The sequence below is a fragment of the Microchirus variegatus genome (assembly GCF_963457635.1).
Source record: "Microchirus variegatus genome assembly, chromosome: 12".
Classification (NCBI taxonomy): Eukaryota; Metazoa; Chordata; class Actinopteri; order Pleuronectiformes; family Soleidae; genus Microchirus; species Microchirus variegatus.
The window spans coordinates 6,857,988-6,881,183 of NC_139813.1; the positions used below are offsets into that span (position 1 = coordinate 6,857,988).

General features: G+C 39.1%; 4 protein-coding genes across 4 annotated transcripts; all 4 read right to left on the reverse strand.

Annotated features, from left to right (window-relative positions):
• Positions 1–812: 812 nt before the first annotated feature.
• Positions 813–1,781, reverse strand: LOC310934685 (trace amine-associated receptor 1-like; the record flags this gene model as incomplete). The annotated part of the gene is made up of 1 exon (XM_083898480.1): positions 813–1,781. One exon carries the CDS (start codon positions 1,779–1,781, stop codon positions 813–815), a length of 969 nt encoding a protein of 322 aa, XP_083754606.1.
• A 5,021-nt stretch (positions 1,782–6,802) lies between these two features.
• LOC310934686 (trace amine-associated receptor 4-like) lies at positions 6,803–7,771 on the reverse strand (the record flags this gene model as incomplete). The annotated part of the gene is made up of 1 exon (XM_083898481.1): positions 6,803–7,771. One exon carries the CDS (start codon positions 7,769–7,771, stop codon positions 6,803–6,805), a length of 969 nt encoding a protein of 322 aa, XP_083754607.1.
• Positions 7,772–13,993: 6,222 nt separating this feature from the next.
• Positions 13,994–14,959, reverse strand: LOC310934687 (trace amine-associated receptor 4-like; the record flags this gene model as incomplete). The annotated part of the gene is made up of 1 exon (XM_083898482.1): positions 13,994–14,959. The coding sequence occupies one exon, from the start codon at positions 14,957–14,959 to the stop codon at positions 13,994–13,996; it is 966 nt and encodes a 321-aa protein (XP_083754608.1).
• Positions 14,960–20,932: 5,973 nt separating this feature from the next.
• On the reverse strand, positions 20,933–21,778 carry LOC310934689 (trace amine-associated receptor 1-like; the record flags this gene model as incomplete). The annotated part of the gene is made up of 1 exon (XM_083898484.1): positions 20,933–21,778. One exon carries the CDS (start codon positions 21,776–21,778, stop codon positions 20,933–20,935), a length of 846 nt encoding a protein of 281 aa, XP_083754610.1.
• Positions 21,779–23,196: the final 1,418 nt, after the last annotated feature.

A 23,196-nucleotide genomic window follows, 5' to 3' on the forward strand; every position in this document is an offset into this window, starting at 1 on the left:
CAGTGGCCCCCGGCTCGTTTGAGTTTGAGACCCTTGTTCTATATGTTGCAATGGACTGGCGATCTTTTCCAGGGTGTACACTGCATTTTGCCCTGTGCCAGCTGGAATAGGCTCCATCATCTCTGTGACCATCATGTGAAAATAAAGTGGTTAATCCAGACCCTCTGCAGGGTACAATTACAATTGCAATACAAATACAAACAGTGAGGTACAATTTGTGCATAAAGAATTGCAACATTAACTGAAGGGCAGTATGATGGCACCTTTAATATTTAATGTTCACACCACATCTAGTAGAAGGACCCAGACAGAAAATCAGGAAAGACTGCCTATTATTATCTCAAGCCCAGCCACGCATTAATCACAATCTTTCAGTCAACATTATTTATATGAATAAACTCAACTTTTATTCATAAATTATGATAATTTAGATAATAAATGTTCTTAATATTGCCAAACAGTGGTACACAAAGTGCTTTTATGAGAAATCAGCATGTGTGGCTATGCATAACATAGTGAACTGCAGACATAGTATTAACATTTATAAAATCTTCTAGCACATTTGAAACGTCTTGATGAGGGCAATGTGCACTAATATACTTTTACTTTAGATAAGGAAACCTTCATTGACTCATTGACCCATCAGATTGTTGAAGACTATTTTCACTTTATAATTTTGACTTTCTATATACTGCTTTGCAAAAATAGACAAACAGCCAAACTTGAATATGATAGATGAATAAAGAAATGTGAGGCATAATAGATTCATCCTTACACTTGATTACTCACAAGTCAATTAATCAAATAACAAATCAAAAGAGTTTAGAATTAGAAACATCATCTTGAAATATTTTCCCTGTAATGATCATCCTAAAAGCTGATCGAAACCAGCTGTAAAAGAAAGCATAAACAAACGGATTTAACATTGAATTTGACCATCCAAGCCACTTAAATGATTGAAGTAAATTAACTGGTATCGTATAATTGCTCAAAGGATGAAAGCTGATGGACAGAAAGTAAGGAGTCCAACTCATGAGAAAAACCCCCACCACAATAGCCAGAGTTTTAGTCGCCTTTCTCTCCATTTTACTGACAGTTACATCAGATTTTGCATTGTTCCGGATGCTGCGTGCCTGTTTCTGTGCTACGGTCAAAATCTTTAGGTAGATTAAGGATATTATTACAGCTGGGATGCCAAAACCAAAAACCACTGCCACAACTGTTGTCTTCTGTGTTTGAACTTCAATTGAAGCACACCTGTTGTTTGTGTGTCCTTTTTCTGGAGCCTTAAATAAGAGAATAATTCCATTAAGAGTGGCGGCAGTCCAGCACACCATGATCATGATCAAAACGACACAGACATTTATTTTAGTTCTGTATCTCAGAGGCTGACACACTGCATAATATCTGTCAATAGAAATGCAGCACAAATTCCAAATGGAAGAATTGCACAGCAACACATCTAAACTGCCTCGCACCTTACAAAGTAAATCTTCAAGATGCCAATATGAGCTCACAAAAAGCACGACACTGAAAGGCACAACTAAAAGTCCAACTAGCAGGTCAGCCACAGCCAGAGAGAGCATCAGGAAGTTTGTAGGAGTGTGGAGCTGTCTGAAGTAAGCAATAGACATTATTACAAGTAGGTTTCCAAACATTATGAGAACAGACAAAGAGCCACCAAAAATACAAAAAAGATATGAAATAGTCACTGCAGTTATGTCAGGCACATTTGCTGATTCATTAAAAAGAAGCTGATCTGCAACATCTGACGACTCCATGCTTAAATGATCATTTATCAGTATAAAAACTGCCTAATAAGACAAAGACAGAAATAAGCGACATCATCATGCAACAATGTTAAGTCTCTGCTTGTTTCCTGCCTTGGTCTTAATCCTGGTTTGCACATCTGTTGTAAAACATGTCTCTAATCTCTCTGCTGCTGAGCAGAAGTTCAGAATTATAAATATTGTGCAAGCACATTAGCATATTCAAGTCAAGAAAGGTGTGTGTAAATTAGGTCAATATGCTGAATATTTAGTGTTTAGTAATAGTCATAGAATTTAGTCATAGACACCCCCCCCCCCATCAAAATGTTATTTAATTTATTTAATTTAATTTGAATAATAAGTGTGTCTGCGTTGTATTTCATATTGCAGCAATTAAGACATAACTTATTGTTATTAGTATTATTATTGGTGTTTACATTAGTCTGGTAGCTGGGTGAGGTATATCAGACAATAACAATTCACATATTACTGTAAAGCAGCTCATTATGCAGTTGTACACAGAAAACGGTAATCATGCATACGAGCGGGCAGTAGCTTGGGCAGCTAAACACCCGTGGTGTGAGACTTTCTCAATACCCAAGTATGCAAGTACATACTTGCATACATACATACTGTACAATTATACGGTGGTACACAAGTACGATCTCTTCAATTGGAACAGCAGTGTACTTCCTTGTTTTACTGTTTGACTGTGTGTTTTACTGGTGCTAAGTGCTTAAGCCTCATTACCACCAACTACAGTGTTGATAAATTAACAGATAAAATACTTTTAATAAATGCACATATATTGTTATTATTTTCACATTTTAAATATTTCACTTAATTTATTGTTATTAAAATATATAGTACCATGTGAAAAAAATATAAATTACAGCACTGAGTCATAGATATTAGACTTATACATACATCCCATCAAGCAACTAGAGGAAATGGACCCATCTGAGCCTGGGCCATGAACTAGATGGTGCCACATGTGTAGGTGTTAACACAGGCAGTTTGGGATACTGGGTTACAAGTGACTATGATACGTGGGAAATGGAGAAGAACTCACTTACCAAATGCGACCCGTCACAGCAAAAGAAGAAGCCACTACAGGCTTCAACTCACAGTATTGTCTTAAAACCATAAACTTTCTATATGAATCAGGGTTGTTTGATCGCTGTGAATCGATTCATAGTTAGGGTGTGGTGATATCACTACTTAATATGCAGCCGAGGCAGCGCAGCACTCTTCACTGCAACTGTGGAGCTGTGTGTGTTCACCATGAAGATGGACAAGGAAAAACGCAGAAGAACTAAATCGTGGCTGTACTTAACAAAGACAGAGGCTGACACAGATCTCACTTCTGCTATGTGAGTGGACTCATTAGCATTTAAGATTATAACACTTAAGCTTAAACGTGAGCAGACTTCACCGTCACAAACTTTCTCCAGTGTTTATGAACAACAAATGGATTGATTATTTAGTGGTTAAGAGAGAGCAGGACATGATAATATGTGGACCTTGAGTAACAGACACAGTAGTGACGTCTGAGATGATAACACAAACCTCTTACTAAACTTCTATCTTCTAATGGGGTGAGTTTACATTAACATTGTTAATCTACGTTACGTTAGTGTTTATTCGAAGTCACATAGAGATTAAAGAAAAAAAAAATTCATGCTAGACACTTTCTTTTAATAATCCACTGTGCATTTCAGAATGTAATGTGGCATCTTTTATTAGCTCCAGGGCTGGCCCAAACATTTATGGGGCCCTAAGCTGCATTTGATTTGTACCTCAATAAATTGCATTAACTATATTATAGCTGTGTTATTTACTCCAAATATATTATAGCTGTGTTATTTACAATGTTTTTTTGTTGTTGTTTGTTTTGCATTACCAGGGAGTAAAATCACATGGCCTAATTTTAATTTGCACTTTCATATTCAAAGTGAAAAACTGTGCGGTACTTCAACTGAACTTGAATTGAAATATGTGATTAACACTATTCAGATAAATGAATGTACAGTATCTATGTTGATACAATATAAAAAGAGATGATAAAATATTTGTCCTGCCACATCCGATCACTAAGGGGGCCTCAAGCAGCTGCTTAGTTTTCTTATGCCTTGGGCCGGCTCTGACTAGCTCAGAATCGTTGGTTTAAATTGCCGATGTGCTAAATAATGTATGAATGACACAGCTTTGTGTATGAAGTATTAACTGTGCTGCTAATGATTTGACAACTAGCTGAGAGTTTTTCTCATTTCAAATGTTAAGAGGTTATTATGTAAAAAATTTTATGGACTGTATATGTATTGTTCAATGTAGCAGTGTGGCTCACAAAACAGTACATGTGCTCCAGTTTCTGTGATGAGAAGTAGCTTATAAGGAGGTGTGGTAAAACCAGAATTTCTTGTTCATATGCTCATTGTTCATGACCCATGTGTACCAGAAGAGCCAATAATTGCCTACAACACCATAAAAGAGTTGGTCAGGCTTGGAATGGCGCAGCATCCTCCTGACGTTACCACCAAGGCTTTGAGTGAAGCTTTTTCGATTGACTGTAAACCAACACAAGTGTTGACACAGACACTCCAAACCAATGACACTGACAACAGAGAGGGAGAAGTTAAAGTGGGAAGACATTATGAAGTCATACCAGCTGGCAGAACAGAGGAGGTCAGGTACTGCAGTCGAACAAGCCCCCTCCCTACCAAACAAGAAGTTCTGTTGAAGAATCTGATGATTCAAGGGTGGTCAAATGTGTTGAACATCCCCAACCCAATTATTACCCTGCAGAGAGGAGCATGGTCACAAGTCAACATACCTGTGACAAATAACACCTACTATGACATCACACTGAACCCATGTACACTGTTCGGGCAGGTCCAGGGAATTAAAGCCATCTATCCTGCAGATGTGAGAACAGTTTGCATGAAACTGAGTGAGGAAATGGGTCCAGTGGATGAGCAGAGAGGAATAGACACTGACAGGGACAGATGGGCAAGCAATCTATGCGTCTGGTGATCTTCTGGGGAGACGGCAATGGCGACATAGCCAGATTCTTGCTGACCACTTCTGGTCTAACTTCATTCGGCACCATATGCCTGACCTCCAGAAACGACAAAAATGGCAGAAGGACACTGACAACTTGACTACTGGACAAGTCGTGATGGTGGTGGATTCTCAGCTACCCCGGGCTCACTGGCTCATCGGCAAGATAGTCAAAGTCTGTCCAGGCGTGGATGGCTGTGTCAGAGCAGCGGAGGTGGAAATCAAAGGGCAAACTTATCTTCGCCCTGTTGCGCGATTGGTGAGATTGCCAGCTTGGGAAGATGATGAAGACACTAACCTAAGTACTGAGTAGACTTCCCTTTATGTTGTACAAATTTAATGGTTAAATTTTGGGGCGGCTTTGTAGGAAAGTCTACTGTTTTTCTGTTGTATTATTTATCTAGCCCATTTACACCTTTGAGTTTCGTTTTTGGTTTGTCCTAGTATGCTTGCCATACCTACATTGCGTCATATCCTCTCAACAATGAGGTACGTTGGTTTGGAGATGTGGTGAAACTATGGTGGATGCAAGCCGTGTGCGTTCATGCCGAAACGTGAGTTTACCTGCCTTGTTGGACAGTGAATACTGTCGCTATAAGTCAATGGTCTTGTTTTCTTGCCGTTTGGCGGTTGTATGTTCGTTAGTTTAACTATGTTGATCCACAAATGCATGTTTAGTTTCACTCGCGGTAAAATGCCATCTGGTTGCCGCAGGTACTGCAGTTATTTATTTTGTCCGCTAGATGGCGACATTGACCATAACATACTGTGTTTTGGCGAGTTACTCAGGGATGTTTAGTTTATGAGTTATTGAAATGCTTTTAAGGCAAGTTAAACAGGTGATTAACCCAGGGTGTTTAAGTCTAATTTAATTTGTATATTTTTTGGTGATTATTTCAGATTGATAATCATATGCTGTTAATGTAAACTAATTATTTTATAATTCCTTTTCTTTTTCATTTATCTTAGGACCCCACATACCTATACATGTCCAATGACCCATATGTAACTTCAACAATTGATCATTAAAAGAACATAAGGAACCTCTCTGTGTCCTGCTCTCTGACCGGAGCCCCTGTCCTCAAAGTGCTATCAAGCCAGCACATTCCAGAGTACCCACTCTATCACAATAACATTAGCCAATAGTGTTTATAAAAACACTACAATGTTTACAGTTGAGTCAGTTCAGTCATGTTATATTTAATGTTCACACCACATCTAATGGAAGGACCCAGACACGCAATTACGAAATACATATTATTATCTAAAGCCCAGCCACACATTAATCACAATATTTCAAAGTCAACATTATTTCTGTGAAGATTAAGTTCTCAAAAATGTGAAGTTCTCACAAATGAATAAACTCAACTTTTGTTTTTCTTTTTTCTTTTTTATATAATAAGATAATATGGAAAATACATACTAATAAAGATGGTCTGAATATTGCCAAACAGCGGTTCACACTTTGCTTTGGTGAGAAATCAGCATTTTCCAGATAAGGTTGTGCTGATGTAAGAGTGAAGACGAATACATATGTGTGGCTATACATAAAATAGTGAACAATAGACACAGATTTTATAAAATCTTCTAGTGCATTTGAAACGTCTTCATAAGGGCAATATGCACTAATATACATGTACATTATAGATACATAAATAAGGAAACCTTCAGTAATTTATTCAGTAATTTCAAACATTACTTGTGTGTTTCTCTAGGACCTTCTTGAGTGTGAGAACAAATGGGAGCATGCATACACAGTAAAATACATACATTTTAAACTTATAGACTCATTGACCCATCAGATTGTTGAAGACAAAGGCTCCACTTTATAATTTTGATTTTCTAAACACTGCTTTGCAAAAATAGACATAGCACAGACAAACGTGAATATAATAGATGAAAACAGAAATGTCAGGCATAATAGATTCATCCTTACACTTGATTACTCACAAGTCAATTAATCAAATAACAAATCAAAAGAGTTTAGAATTAGAAATGTCATCTTGAAATATTTTCCCTGTAATGATCATCCTAAAAGCTGATCGAAACCAGCTGTAAAAGAAAGCATAAACAAATGGATTTAACATTGAATTTGACCATCCAAGCCACTTAAATGCTTGAAGTACATTAACTGGTATTGTATAATTGCTCAAAGGATGAAAGCTGATGGACAGAAAGTAAGGAGTCCAACTCATGAGAAAAACCCCCACCACAATAGCCAGAGTTTTAGTTGCCTTTCTTTCCATTTTACTGACAGTTGCACCAGATTTTGCATTGTTCCGGATACTGCGTGCCTGTTTCTGTGCTACGGTCAAAATCTTTATGTAGATTGAGGATATTATTACAGCTGGGATGCCAAAACCAAAAACCACTGCCACAACTATTGTCTTCTGTGTTTGAACTTGAATTGAAGCACACCTGTCGTTTTTGTGTCCTTTTTCTGGAGCCTTTAATGAGAGAATAATTCCATTAAGAGTGGCGATAGTCCAGGACACCATGATCATGATCCAAACGACACGGACATTTATTTTAGTTCTGTATCTCAGAGGCTGACACACTGCGTAATATCTGTCAACAGAAATGCAGCACAAGTTCCAAATGGAAGAATTGCACAGTAACACATCTAAACTGCCTCGTACCTTACAAAGTAAATCTTCAAGATGCCAATATGAGCTCACAAAAAGCATGACACTGAAAGGCACAACTAAAAGTCCAACTAGCAGGTCAGCCACAGCCAGAGAGAGCATCAGGAAGTTTGTAGGAGTGTGGAGCTGTTTGAAGTAAGCAATAGACATTATTACAAGTAGGTTTCCAAACATTATGAGAACAGACAAAGAGCCACCAAAAATACAAAAAAGATATGAAACAGTCACTGCAGTTATGTCAGGCACATTTGCTGATTCATTAAAAAGAAGCTGCTCTGCAACATCTGAAGACTCCATGCTTAAATGATCATTTATCAGTATAAAAGTGCCTAATATTAAGACAAAGACAGAAATAAGCGACATCACCATGCAACAGTGTTAAATATCTGCATGTGTCCTGCCTTGGTCTTAATCCTGGTTTGCATATCTGTTGTAAAACATGTCTCTAATCTCCCTGCTGCTGAGCAGAAGGTCAGAATTATAAATAATGTGCAAGCTAATTAGCATATTCAAGTCAAGAAAGGTGTGTGTAAATTAGCTCAATATGCTCAATGTACTTTGTACCTCTAAGACGCTTGACATACTACTCCTTAACAAGTGTACTTCCTTGTTTACTGTTTGAATGGCAGGTGGTGCCAAATGCTTAAGCCTCATTACCACCACCTAGTGTTGATAAATTATGTTGATAAAATACTTTTAATAAACACACATATATTGTTATTATTTTTGCACACATATTGAACACATTTTCACAAATATTTGACTTTAATTATTAATTTATTTTTATTAAAATATACAGTACCATGTGGAAATATATATATGCACACATTTAGTGTGAAACTTTAATACAAATATAAAATTATACTTATACATAAAATAAAACATTAATAATATACACATTTTCAAACTGTCAGGTCATAACGAACAAATCTATTGATCATGCCAAGCATCTAATGATGGAGTTGTCTGAGCCAGTGGATCATTTCTTCAGGACAGGCCGAGGTAACGCTGCTCTGTGCCGGGCGGTGTGCGCACCGAGCGTCCGTAGAGGCGGAGCTGATCACCTCCGACAACGTCGCTATCAAGCTATAAATACGTCATATCTTAATACACAAACCACATGTTTGGATTCTAAATGAATGGATTGTCAAATGATTTTAAAACTGCGTTCCGGGACACATTAAAATATTTATTTCAGATTTCTATTTGTTTTCTCTGCTGCTCTGTTCCACCGAAATGCATTCTGGGATTCATGGCTTTCCCAAGTATGCTCAAGTCACCACCAGATGCATACTTGTTAAAACTGGCGGAGAGAGAACACTTCCGGGTATGAGAACTTGCATGCTTGAGAATTGGAACAGAACTGAGTGAGGCCAATGACGTTTTCACAAGTACGGGAGTATGCAAGTACGGACAAGTACGGACAAGTATGGACAAGTATGGATATTGAGAAACAGCCTTGTAGTTGGACAGCTGCGGGGGTCCTCAGTAGTGAAGGACCAGTGAGTGAAGCAATGTGTAGCTATCATGAACCATGTATGTTAAAACGGCTGTGTTTCTGTGTTTACACGTGAGTAGCCACAGACAATGCACATTAATAGTATAGTTAATAGTAATAGAGATGAAGTGCAAGGTAAAATTAAGATATGAACCGGAAAGTATATCTGTGAAGTGATTGTGTGTGGAATGCATGTTCACAATGCGCCCTGCCAGATGTGTCCTGCCACACCCGATCACCTGGAGGCCCCAAGCAGCTGCCTAGTTATCTCTGGCTAGCTCATTATTGTTGTTTTAATTTGTGAATGACACAGCTTTGTGGATAAAGTATTGACTGTGATGCTAATGATTTAGCAACTAGCTGAGCGGTAGCACATCATCAGCTCATTCAGTAACAGACTGTTCCATCCACACTACACTACAGAGCCACTTCAATGTATTGCATTTGATTTGATATTAGAAATATGTATCTATCTTTGATCCTTCTAACTCTTACGTATATATATAATATATTGTTTTTCATTCTTATGAAACAACAGAAACAAGTAGACGGAAATATGACTACAGGAGTGTAAGGACAAGAAATGATAACAGAATAAGCCATATATTTTACAAGTTATTTCATTTCAAATGTTATGTCAAAGATTATTATGCCCAGTTGTAGGTATTGTATAGGATTCATAGGATAGGAAGTATAGGAACAGTGTGGATGCGTGCAGATCGGCTGCAGAAGGGCGCTACTCAACTAGCAGTGTTGTCGTGAACTTAACCGGCTCTCATGTATAAATTCAGACGGCTAAAAAAAGGAGATGTTTTCCTCATACTACGCCAGATTGTCGCCTAGTGATAAAGCAAGTTATGCTTGGAAATTCATCTAGGTGATCCTATGGGATACAGCTCGATGACACATGTGCTTTCGGTGCTGGTGAGTGGAATAATGACGAGACGAAGTGGCAGCTTAGACCAGAAGGGTGTTGTGCTATGCAAATGTGAGGATGCTGTCCCTTGGCTCCCAGAAGGTATAAATCTAAAGGCTAAAATTCTCTCCAAACCAGTTTGAGGAGTGCCTACATTCAAATGACCACATCTTCTTCAAATATTGTCTGATCTACATGTCTTGGACATTGTTGGAAAGCTTGGAAATGATATTTTCAGAATATGTGAATAACACAAAATGTCCCTCTGTCTCCTTGTTCCCAGTTTTGCCATGTCTGGTCACAAATATGACAGTGCGCCGCACAGAAGAACAGCTGGAATTAAACAATCTTGCTTGGAAAGTCAGTAAATATGACAGCCATACCTTTCAGTGGTTGGGTGGAAGTGGAGTTTCAACTCAAATCAGGTGACACGGTAAAACCAGAACGTCTTATTCCTATGCTCATTGCTCGTGACCCATGTGTACCTGAAGAGCCAATAATTGGCTATGCGTTGGTCAGGCTTGGAATGGCGCATCATCCTCCTGACGTTACCACCAAGGCTTTGAGTGAAGCATTTTTCGATTGTAAACCAACACAAGTGTTGACACAGACACTCCAAACCAATGACACTGACAACAGAGAGGGAGTAGTTAAAGTGGGAAGACATTATGAAGTCATACCGGCTGGCAGAACAAAGGAGGTCAGGTACTGCAGTCAAACAAGCCCCCTCCCTACCAAACAAGATGACTCAAGGGTGGTCAAATGTGTTGAACATCCCCAACATCACTATTACCCTGCAGAAAGGAACATGGTCCTGAGTCAACATACCTGTGACAAATAACACCTGCTATGACATAACGCTGAACCCATGTACACTGTTGGGGCAAGTCCAGGGAATTAAAGCCAGCTATGCTGCAGGTGTGAGACCAGTATGTGCGAAACTGAGTGAGGAAATGGGTCCAGTGGATGAGCGGAGAGGAAAAAACACCGACAGGGACAGATGGGCAGAGAGGTGAAGAGGCTGCAAGTGTTGTGGAAATTTCTCTGCTGCTGGTGAAGAATAAATATAGAGAACTTCTGCCGGCCGACAAGGTTTTATTTTCGTTTGCAAGGAAAAGGTCAATCTTCACAGGACTGATCCTTGCTGGAGAAAAACCCTGAGAAAAGTGAGCTCTCCACATATATACCTGAGCAACTCCCTTTTGCATTCCTCCAATAGCCAAGGAATCTACCTTTTTAAAGCATAGCTATGCAACTCCCCTTTCATATTCCTCCAATAGACAAAGACTCCACCTTTCCAGACAGTGCTTTCACACCTCTTTGGCCACTGTAGGCATCGTTGAGCCGACTCCCTGTGGGTGCTGCAGGAAGGTGCAAGTTCAAGCTCTCTTTCCATTTGTCGGGTCGCTGTTGTCATGCTGCAGGAAGGTGCAAGTTCAAGCTAGACACCAAAACCTCACAGGCAGGTTTCCACAGTTCCAGGCACATTTAAATGCAATAAATAATCACAACAATCACTATTTAATGTAACTATCTGAATCAGCTATAGATATGTCATCTATATCGATTGTCCCGTCGCCTCTGACGTCAGATCAAAGGCTGTTGGCACGCGTAATGGAAACTCAGCCTGACTGAATGAACACAGATGAAACCAGGGATGGACTGGGACCAACACACTGTTGTGATGATCCGCTATATTTAATGATTTACTTATTGACAAAAAAGTCACACATCCATTGAAAGTAGACTTATGTGTAATCTTGAGTGAAACAGCAGAGCGCCCCCTGGCAGCTGTCAGTGAGCTGCAGGTGAGTCAGGAGGAGAGCGCAGCACCTTCTTTTTTTTTTTTTTACGGCAACATCCATAGTCCATGGTTTTCTTTGTTTGATACGTCAGGTAATGATGGAGCTGTCCAAAATACAGACACAGGATTGAATAATAATAATAATATAAAAAGGTCCTATGGACCCGGGGAACAAGGATGTCATATATGCCTCGATCTCAGTTATCTGCTCATCGCAGAACGTCAGCTGTGCTTTCTGTTCAGTGGCTTCAAATTTCATTCTGCGCTTCCGTTGAGTCTGCTCTTTCTCCATGTGGACAACTCTTGACTAGCGCAAAATCTCATTTAAATAGGGCGGTCTTAACCACTTCTGCGCCTGTAGTCAATTGCTGCCGCAATCTTAGTAGTTCACCCGCAAAACGTAATCCAGTAGCAGGCGCAGTCTTTCTGCTCTCGCAAGCAATTTAGCGCTCTCTATTTGGAATCTTAGTAAATCAGGCCCTTGGAGTGAAAGAGAATAAATAAAAAAAATTGATCGATCAGATGTTTCTTGCCAATCTTCTCCACATCACCCCAATCCTTCAAAAACTTCACTGGCTTCCCATCAACAACTTACTGGCTCTCCATCAACGACTTACTGGCTCTCCATCAACAACTTAACTAGTTCCCATCAACTTCAGAATTCAGAACAAAATCCTCATATACACTTTCAAGTCCATCCACAAACTTGCCCCTCCATACCTTTCTGACCTGCTTCACATTTCATCCTCACCCAGCTCCCTCAGATCCTCCTCCTCATCCATCTCACCGACCCCTCCTTCTGCCTTAGCACCATGGGGAGCTGTGCCTTCAGCTTCTCTGCTTCCAAACCCTGGAACTCTCTCGCACATGAGATTCGGAGCATCACGGATCTCCCTCAGTTCAAAAACATCACTATAAACCCAAACCTTTGCTTTTAGTTCGTAATTGCATTGTTTTTACCAGAACAACTGAATGTGTCTTTTTAACTTCACTGTCTGTGATCTTTGACACCTTCTGGGGTTGAGATCAGACAAGGCCTAATTTGCACATAAAGTCCCTGCCCATCAGGTTAATGGGAGAGACTCTTTGAGAGCAAGAAAGTTTGAATCTTGCATCTAATGTGTGGCTCCTGAGTCAGCAAAGGATACAACATTTTGTTTGTTCAATGTATGTTGTGGAAACCTTTTGAAATGATCAGATGTGTTCTGAACATATGTTAATGCAGCTATTGTCTAAATTCTCAGACAATTGTGTATTAATCTGCTCAGTATGTGTGGGTGGGTGTGGTGCAGTAGCTTCTTCCGATCTCACAAGTTGGTTTGGCTTGTCAGCAGGAGTCCAGCCTGTTCGGCAGCACCCAATGAGTTGTTCCTGAACCTGTTTTTTGTTGTGGCATGGTGGCATCAGCTTCCCTTCTTTTGCTTCCTTTGTCTCTGTGTTGTATGGTGGTGGAGCTGAAGGATGAATAGGTGCAGGGTCACCATGTTGTGAGTGAGGTCAAATTTGTGAGGTAAAAGAATTGCAACATTAAATGAAGGGCCATATGATAGCACCTTTTATAATTTTGCCTATTATTATCTAAACCCCAGCCACACATTAGTCACAATCTTTCAACATTATTTCAGTGATCAAGTAATCAAAAATTAATTAACGGAACTTTTTATATAAATAAATAAAAAATAAAATACATAATAATATAGATGTTCTGAATATTGCCAAATAGCAGTTCACAAGTTGCTTTGATGAGTAATCAGCATTTTCCAGATAAGCTTGTGATGCTGTAAGAGTGAAGACGAATACATATGTGTGGCTATGCATAAAATAGTGAAATTCAGACACAGTATTATAAAATATTCTATGGCATTTGAAACTTCTTCATGAAGGCAATACGCACTGATATTCTTTTGCATTAGATAAGGAAACCTTGAAGGAATGATATACTGAATAATAGTCAATCACCATTTTGTAAATAGCCTTTATTATAATGAATATCATGATTTATTCCTAATTCCTTTAGAAACTAAATAGTCAAGGAACAGGTTTAAATAACTGTAACAAAAGAGAGATTGTTCTTACATTCAATAATTTCTTCAGTAATTTCAAGCATTACTTGTGACAGAAAGACAGATGCATCACTTTACAATGTTCATTTTCTATAGACTGCATTGCAAAAACAGACCATTATTTCATAGCACAGACAAACTTTGTACATGAATATAATAGACAAATACAGAAAAGTGTAGGCATAATATAGTCATCTTTAGACCTGGTTACTCACAAGTCAATTAATCAAATAACACATCAAAAGAGTTTAGAATTAGAAACATCATCTGTAAATATTTTCCCTGTAATGATCATCCTAAAAGCTGATCGAAACCAGCTGTAAAAGAAACCATAAACAAATGGATTTAACATTGAATTTGACCATCCAAGCCACTTAAATGACTGAAGTACATTATCTGGTATTGTATAATTGCTCAAAGGATGAAAGTAGATGGAGAGAAAGTAAGGAGTCCAACTCATGAAAAAAACTCCCACCACAATAGCCAGAGTTTTAGTCGCCTTTCTCTCCATTTTACTGACAGTTGCACCAGATTTTGCATTGTTCTGGATGCTGTGTGCCTGTTTCTGTGCTACCATCAAAATCTTTAAGTAGATTGAAGATATTGTTACAGCTGGGATGCCAAAACCAAAAGCAACTGCCACAAATGTTGTCTTCTGTGTTTGAACCTGGAATGATGGACAGTTGTTGTTTTTGTGTCCTTTGTCCTTTAATAAGAGAATAATTCCATTTAGAGTGGCGACAGTCCAGGACACCATGATCATGATCCAAACGACACGGACATTTATTTTAGTTCTGTATCTCAGAGGCTGACACACTGCATAATATCTGTCAATAGAAATGCAGCACAAGTTCCAAATGGAAGAATTGCACAGTAGCGCATCTAAACTGCCTCGCACCTTACAAAGTAAATCCTCAAGATGCCAATATGATCTGACAAAAAGCACAACACTGAAAGGCACAACTAAAAGTCCAACTAGCAGGTCAGCCACAGCCAGAGAGAGCATCAGGAAGTTTGTAGGAGTGTGGAGCTGTCTGAAGTAAGCAATAGAGATGATTACAAAAAGGTTTCCAAACAGTATGAGAACAGACAAAGAGCCACCAAAAATACAAAAAAGATATGAAATAGTCACTGCAGTTATGTCAGGCACATTTGCTGATTCATTAAAAAGAAGCTGCCCTGCTACATCTGCAACATCATCCATGCTTAAATGATCATTTATCAATATAAAAACTGCCTAATATTAAGACAGAAATAACACTGCAACAGATCCACAGAGATAGGGTAAAAGCACACCGGAAATAAAGATTTACCTCGATCACACAGCTTAGCTGGAGTTTGTCCAGATAGTCTGTAGTTTTACAGATGGAGTGAAATATTCAATTTGGTCGCGCTCCGCACGGAGCTAACGAAAGGCACGGAGAACAAATAAAAACACCAACAGCTGTGCGTACGGCACCGCAGTTTAACATCAACAATATAGAACCTGAGTTATTAACTCAGGAATCTTCGAACAACAAAAAAAACAAAAACAAAAGGGGAAAATGCCAAAAATAGGAGAGGGATGGACAAAGGAAGAATCTTCAACTCGGCCAGCAAGACTGTCGATCTTCAGGGATGGTGGACACCGCCTTTAACGCAGACGAGTCCGGTCGGAAAGGGCTTACCTCCGTTCACACAGACAGGTCAGGTTGGAAGGGCGGAGGTGGCGTGTATTCAGCGCTTTTATCGTCTTCACTTCGGGGGCGGAGCATCCCGTGATTTCCACCAATGCGTGAATAGTTGCCTGCTGCTCATCGCAGTGGCTTGTGGGGAATGAGTTCATCACAGACTGGACCCCCTAGTGGGTCAGGATTTTCCTTTGTCTTCAACATGTGGTTATTCAGGCTTTTTTACGACCCCAACTTTCCTGACCAGGCCGCATTTAGGCTTTCTAGCTTTCTAGTAGGCCTCAACAATCTACAATGGCTAGGTCCAACATTATTGTTTCGCAATTCTACTACTTTTTGACTTTATTCTCAAATCACCCTAAAGGTTTATGTCTAGCAATATGTGGCAATATCTCATTTGACCTCTGATTATTATCCACAGAATCAAAAATGAGTGTTGTTGTATACTCCAGTTACCATAACATTGTTGTCACCTCTTTATCACATTTTCTAGCATAAACACTCATGGAAACCAAACCATTACATACAGTGCATCTATGTGCAGCCCATTTTTTTTAACACTCGTCGTTCATACCCATTCACCCACTGCCAGCACAGCCATCAGGAGCAATGTGGGAAGTCAAGGACATGGAGGGCCAGATGCGGTGGCGGCTCCTGAAGAAAATTTCCGGGGGGGGGGGGCAATTTTTTCTGACAATGATTAAGGTGACCCATTCAATAAGTGCATAAAGCAAGGCAGTATCTATTTGTTTTTAGATGATTAACAGAGTCCTTCTTATGTCCACTAGACGGCAACTCCATAAACAAAAATTATTTACATGAATCTAATGTTGTATGATGTAAAACAGCTAAACAGGACACAAGATGTGTCCAGCAACCACATAAAGACAGGGGCAGCATATTAAGTCAAGTATTTATTAACTGACCTCGGATCAAGAGCTTTCACAACCTTTACCAGATACATACAACAAACATATGACAAGATAGTGCAGTCAAATTATTAATTAAGTATAAAGGAAAGTGCAGAATTGGATTTTTAGATATGTTGCTAAATGCATCTTAGGACAATACTTTCTTCGACAAAACAATTTATGTTGTCTGATTTGTGCGTTTAAGTTTAACCTGCAGTTAAACCCTGAGCGATACAAACATCAACAGTGTTAGCAAACAAGCTAACGAACGTCGCCATAAATAACTGCTGTCCGCTGCTACGAGCCATAAACAGCTAACACGTATGAAAGCGTGAACTCCGTGGCACTGGTAAAACTATGTGTATCAGTTACTGCTGGGAATGATTAAACGAGCACAATCCTCTGTGTATTTTTAAAACAGTGAGCTTCGCTTAGTGCACCGGGAGCACAGAGGCCAACAACTTATCGAGAGACGTGACTCCTCCTCTCTTTGCTCAGTTTACCGATGATGTATGTATGTGCGAGCCCAAAGATCCTCATTGAAAATGCACAGGAGAGTAATTTTTCCCAGAAAATTGTTTTTTAACATGAGAGTCAATGAGAGAATTGCTGGGGCGATTCTCCACATCAATCAAATCTCCCCAAAAGAGGTGGGACCATAAAACATGACTTGAATCTGAAGAATTCTGTTTGGATAATGACAGATAATATGTCTAGAACACTGGTAACAACTACTTTTGCTGGCAGAGACAGCTGAAAGGAATATTAGTACTAAGGATCTTTGGAATTGGTCAGGATAAACAATTCTCTTTCTCCTCCTAGTTGGTGGGGCGTCGCCCAAATCATCCCTATAAACCGTCCGCCCATGGCCAGATGTATATCCTGGACAGAAGACTTTTGTCTTGTCTACAAATGTTTACACAGCTCAAAGTATGTCACTTTAGGATCACTTTAAAGTGTTGAAGGACAGAGCCGAACAGCTACATTCAATGTTGAAGCACTTGAGCCAATGGAGCCAGTGAACAACTCTCTCTGACTTTTTCCTCAGGGAGTGTTGCCATTTGCTTGGGACCCATAGTCCCTGTCCAGCTGTGTAATTTCTCCATTGAAAAAAAACATCCCTGTACCATAGCATTTGTGTTGGTATTTTGGAGGACCATGACGTCAAAACTGGGGTACTTACTGAATCATGACTTTTGCGTACCATTACACCCCTAGTAGGTGTGGATGTGAGAGTGAATAGTTGTTTGTCTCTATATGTTGCGGTGGACTGGCGATCTTTCTGGAGTGTAAGTTGCCTTTTGCCCTGTGTCAGCTGGGATAGGCTCCAGCTTCTCTGGACCATCATGTGGAAGATGAAGGGGTTAAAACAGACTCTCCGCAGGGTCACCATTTTGTGTGTCAGGTTCTTTTTGTGCAAAAAGTAGTGCAACATATATTGAAGGGCCATATGATGGCACCTTTTATTTAATGTTCACACCACATCTAATGGAAGGACCCAGACAGAAAGTCAGCAAACTGCCTATTATTATCTAAAGCCCAGCCACACAATATTCACAATCTTTCAAATTCGACATTATATAAGTGATGCATCAAGTTCTCAAAAATTAATAAACTCAACTTTTATTTTCTTTTTTTAATATCACAAGATAATCTATCTATAAAGAAAGATGTGTCTGTCTGTCAGTCTGCCTGTGACAGGCATATCTCGCTGACCTAAGACTTTGGATATGGGCTGAGCATGGCCTGATGGTGTGCATCCTCGATTTTCACATTTTTTGGAGGAATTTTAATTTATACTGATTTATCATGCTGCACTTTCGCTGATTTATCACGCTACACCAGGCAAGCAGCGGCTCATCAGCAGCAGCTGCACTGTGTGGAGCGGGGAGGTGAGAGTGAAGAGGCTGTCCTCATGGTGGGTGAGACATTTTCACACGGTTCACCGCAGAAAATGGTGTTATGGATGGGTAGTATGGTATATAAATAAAAATACAGATTTTCTGAATATTGCCAAATTGCGGTTCACATGTTAATTTGATGAGATACCAACATTTGCCTGATAAGGTTGTGATGCTGTAAGAGTGAAGACAAATACATGTGCAGCTGTACATAACATAGTGAACTGCAGACACAATATTAACATTTAATCTTCTGGTGCATTTGAAACTTCTTCATGAGGGCAATATGCACTAATATACTTTTACTTTAGATAAGGAAAGATTGAAGGGATAATATACTTAATAATAGTCCATCACCATTTTGTAAATAGCATTTATAGCCTCCGCCAAGGAGGTATATCTTTTTGCCGGAGTTTGTTTGTCTGTCTGTTAGTAACATAACATTAAAAAAAGTCACGGACGGATTAGGATGAAATTTTCAAGAAATGGCTGAGCTGCCTTGGTGGAGTTCCGAGTGCTAGTTAGTTCATTCTAGTTATGATAGGGGTGTCAAAACGTATTTTCACTGAGGGCCACATCAGCATAATGGTTGCCCTCAAAGGGCCAGATGTAACTGTAAGACAAAAAAAATGTAACTAAATGTAAACGCAACATCAGAAAGACTTTGAAGCACGAGTGATTTCTTCTGCCACAATAAAGCTAGCTTTCACTGCCGCATAATTTTTGGTTGTGGCTTTTGTGAAGGGCCTTGAGTTTGAAGCATATTAATATCATGATTAATTTGAAAATAATAGAGCATATATTATAGATGAATAGAAACTAAATAGTCAAGGAACAGGTTTATATAACTGAAACAAAAGAAAGATTGCTCTTACATAATTAGGTAACTTCTTTAGTAATTTCAAGCATTACTTGTGTATTTCTCTAGGCCCTTCTTAAATGTGTGTGTGAAATGTGAATAATGGCATATATAAAGTTTCATAGACTCATTTACCCATCAGATAGTGGAAGCCAGATGCATCACTTTACAATGTTCATTTTCTATAAACTGCATTGCAAAAACAGGCCATTATTTCATAGCACAGACAAACTTTGTACATGAATATAAAAGACAAATACAGAAATGTGTAGGCATAATACATGTACATTTATCCTTAGACCTGATTACTCACAAGTCAACAGTGTTGGGAAGATTACTTTGGAAATGTAGTTGGTTACAATTACAAGTTAACCTGTTGAAAATGTAATAGTAGTATAAATATTTCAATTACTTTCTCAGAGTAATGTAACTAATTACATTGATTACATTTTGATTACTTTTCTTAATTTTGAATGAAATCTCTCAACTGTTAACCATTTTCACATGTAAAGACCTATAGTGTGATAAACCTTTCAGCAGTACTTAAGACTATATAAAAACAACATAATAAAAGACTCTTTTTTTTTAACCATATATTATGAGTCTGACCTTAGGCCTGTACTGTGAAGGAGGCTCACTTCCTCACTAAATGGAGCGACAATGGGCTGATTTCAGCCAAGAGGAGCAGGTTGTTTTAATGGAGAGAGTATGAGCGATACAAAAAAGCCTGAAGCAACAGTGTTGCTGCAAATATGACAAGAGGCTGATTTTAATTTCTGACAGCTCTGCATTGAGCTGCTTTTAAATATGAACCTTTAGAGCAACAACAACTGTTGTTTTAAATTGTGTTTTATATTGTTTTCATTGTTTCACTGATCACAATTATAAAATGCCAGTGTGTGTTTTATTCAAACCGAGGCTGGGTGTGCGTATGAAAATAGGTTATGGTGGGTTTTTTAGGTGCTGTAGCTACAAGCAAATCTCATGTTGTCTCTGTACAAAGACATTTTTAAATGTGAGAAAACAGATTAGACCTACTCAAGATTTGTGTTTGGGCAACACATAACAGGCGAAACAATTAATTTATTCATGGCCACATTAAGTTAAATTATCTGTCCTGCTGCGAGCGCCCAACTTCTTTCAGTGGTGACTGTATATAAAGGTAAATAGGCTATAGCCTAATAAATGACCTCCTGACGCTGAGCAGCTGAACATCTGTAGGCGGACACGCTCACAGAGAAAGTAAACAGCAGCAGATCAGCACGATCTCTCCCTCCGTACAAATGCTCCGTTCTGAACCAGCTCCACTGGACTTTAGTGACACCATCTGTAAATGAGTTAAATAGTGAAACAGCTGCGCTTTTATATCCGATGTTATGATTAAACTGGTCGGGACCAGGTTCTGGTCTGTCTGTATGAAGTGTTTTTGTATTTCCAGCCCAGGAACATCTTGTGCGCTGTCGACATTATCGCTGCTGAGTCTGACTGCCGCCGTACGGTTTGTCGGTTGAGTCGAATGGCACATGACCAGAGAGAGCCAATCACAAGCGTCAGTTTTGGAAGGAGAAAAAAGTTTTAAAAAAAACTAAAAACAAACATGAATCTACGGGGAAGAAAAAACTAATAAATCCGAGCGTTTGTGGCGATTTTTTTTTTTCAAATGTAACTTAAGTTGTAATCATTGAAATTTCCAAAAGCAACTGTAATTTAATTACATATTTTCTCCCAGTAATGTAACTGATTACAATTACGTAAATTTTGTAATTAAATTACATAACGTCGTTACATGTAATTCGTTACTCCCCAACACTGCAAGTCAATGAATAAAATAATGAATCAAGAGAGTTTAGTATTAGAAAAATCATCTTGAAATATTTTCCCTGTAATGATCATCCTAAAAGCTGATCGAAACCAGCGGTAAAAGAAAGCATAAATAAATGGATTTAACATTGAATTTGACCATCCAAGCCACCTAAATGATTGCATTACAGTTACTGGTATTGTATAATTGCTCAAAGGATGAAAACTGATGGACAGAAAGTAAGGAGTCCAACTCAGTAGAAAAACTCCCACCACAATAGCCAGAGTTTTAGTCGCCTTTCTCTCCACTTTACTGACAGTTGCACCAGATTGTGCATTGTTCCGGATGCTGTGTGCCTGTTTCTGTGCTACGGTCAAAATCTTTAAGTAGATTGAAGACATTATTACAGCTGGGATGCCAAATGCAAAAACAGCTGCCATAACCATTGTCTGCTGTGTTTGTAATTGATTTGAAGCACACCGCTTGTTTTTGTGTGCTTTTTGTGGAGTATTTAATGTGTAAATAATTCCAATTAGAGTGCCGATAGTCCAGGACACCATGATCATGATCCAAACGGCACAGATATTTATTTTAGTTCTGTATCTCAGAGGCTGACACACTGCATAATATCTGTCAAAAGAAATGCAGCACAAGTTCCAAATGGAAGAATTGCACAGTAACACATCTAGACTTCCTCGTGCCTTACAAAGTAAATCTTCAAGTTGCCAAGATGACCTCACAAAAAGCATGAGAGTGAAAGGCAAAACTAAAAGTCCAACTAGCAGGTCAGCCACAGCCAGAGAGAGCATCAGGAAGTTTGTAGGAGTGTGGAGCTGTCTGAAGTAAGCTATAGAGATTATTACAAGTAGGTTTCCAAACATTATGAGAACTGACAAAAAGCCAGCAAAAATACAAAAAAGATATGAAATAGTCACTGCAGTTATGTCAGGCACATTTGCTGATTCATTAAAAAGAGGCTGCTCTGCAACAACATCGGAAGAATCCATGCTTAAATTATTATTTATCAGTATAAAAACTGCCTCACATTAAGACGAAGACACAAATAAGCGACATCATCATGCAACAGTGTTAAGTCTCTACGTGTTTCCTACCTTGCTCTTTATCCTGGTTGTAAAACATGTCTCTAATCTCTCTGCTGGTTAGCAGAAGGTCAGTATTATAATATATATAATGTTCAAGCTAATTAGCATGTTAAAGTCAAGAAAGGTGTGTGTAAAGTAGGTCAATATTCAGAATATTAAGTGTTTCATAAGAGTCAAGGGATTTGGACTCAAACGTGCCAAACATGCCCCCCCCCCCCCCCCCCGAATTTCCAACCAAGCATCAGAATTTGGAAGAAGGTCGATATAGTGCCCACATCCATTGACTCTGCCAGGTTCCAGTTTCTCCAGTGGGGACATCCATCAAACTTTGACCTCCTGCTTTTCATCACATGCTGGTCTTCATCACAGAGTTTGTTGTGGTCATCAATGTCCTGTGACACCCAAGCCTTTGTATCAACCTGACCTCTTCACTTGCAGGAAGTTGTTCCATCTGTACCTGCTGGATTGCTGTATCACTTTCCACGCCCAGTCAGTCACCGTCGACATATAAAACTATTGGATATAGATAGTGTTTTGCCACCTTCACGACAGTCTCTGAGTTTCACTGAGTAAATGTATTCATCAAATACATTATTGGATACACCAGAACTTTCTCCAGTCCGATGCAGACATGACAGAAGTGATTGTTTTTGGCCCCAAAATTGAAAGGTCAAAGGTCAGTACTCACCTTGACTCGATCTCATTGAAAGCTACAAATCAAGCCATAAATCGTGTTGTAATTATTGACTCAGACCTGAGTTTCAACAAACAACTAAAATCCATTTCCAAGTATGCCTATTACGACCTGAAGAATATTGCAAGGATCAATGGTTTTCTGCCAAAACAAGAGACAGAAAAACTTGTTTTAATTTAATTTTCAGCAGACTATAGTATTGTAGGTCTCTTCACAGGTCTTAACAAAAAAATCAATCAGGCAGCTGCAGCTGGTCCAGAATGCTGCTGCCAGAGTTTTGACTAATACCAGGAAACTGGACCACATCACACCGGTCCTCAGATCACTTCACTGACTTCCTGTGAGTCAAAGTTTCGAAATCTTACTCTTGGTCTCCAAAGCACTGAATGGGCTTGGACCAAAATATATCTCAGTCTTATTAGTTCCATCCAGAGCCCTAAGATCATCAAGAACAGGTTTACTGTGTGTTTCCAAACACAGAACCAAACAAAGTGAAGCAGCA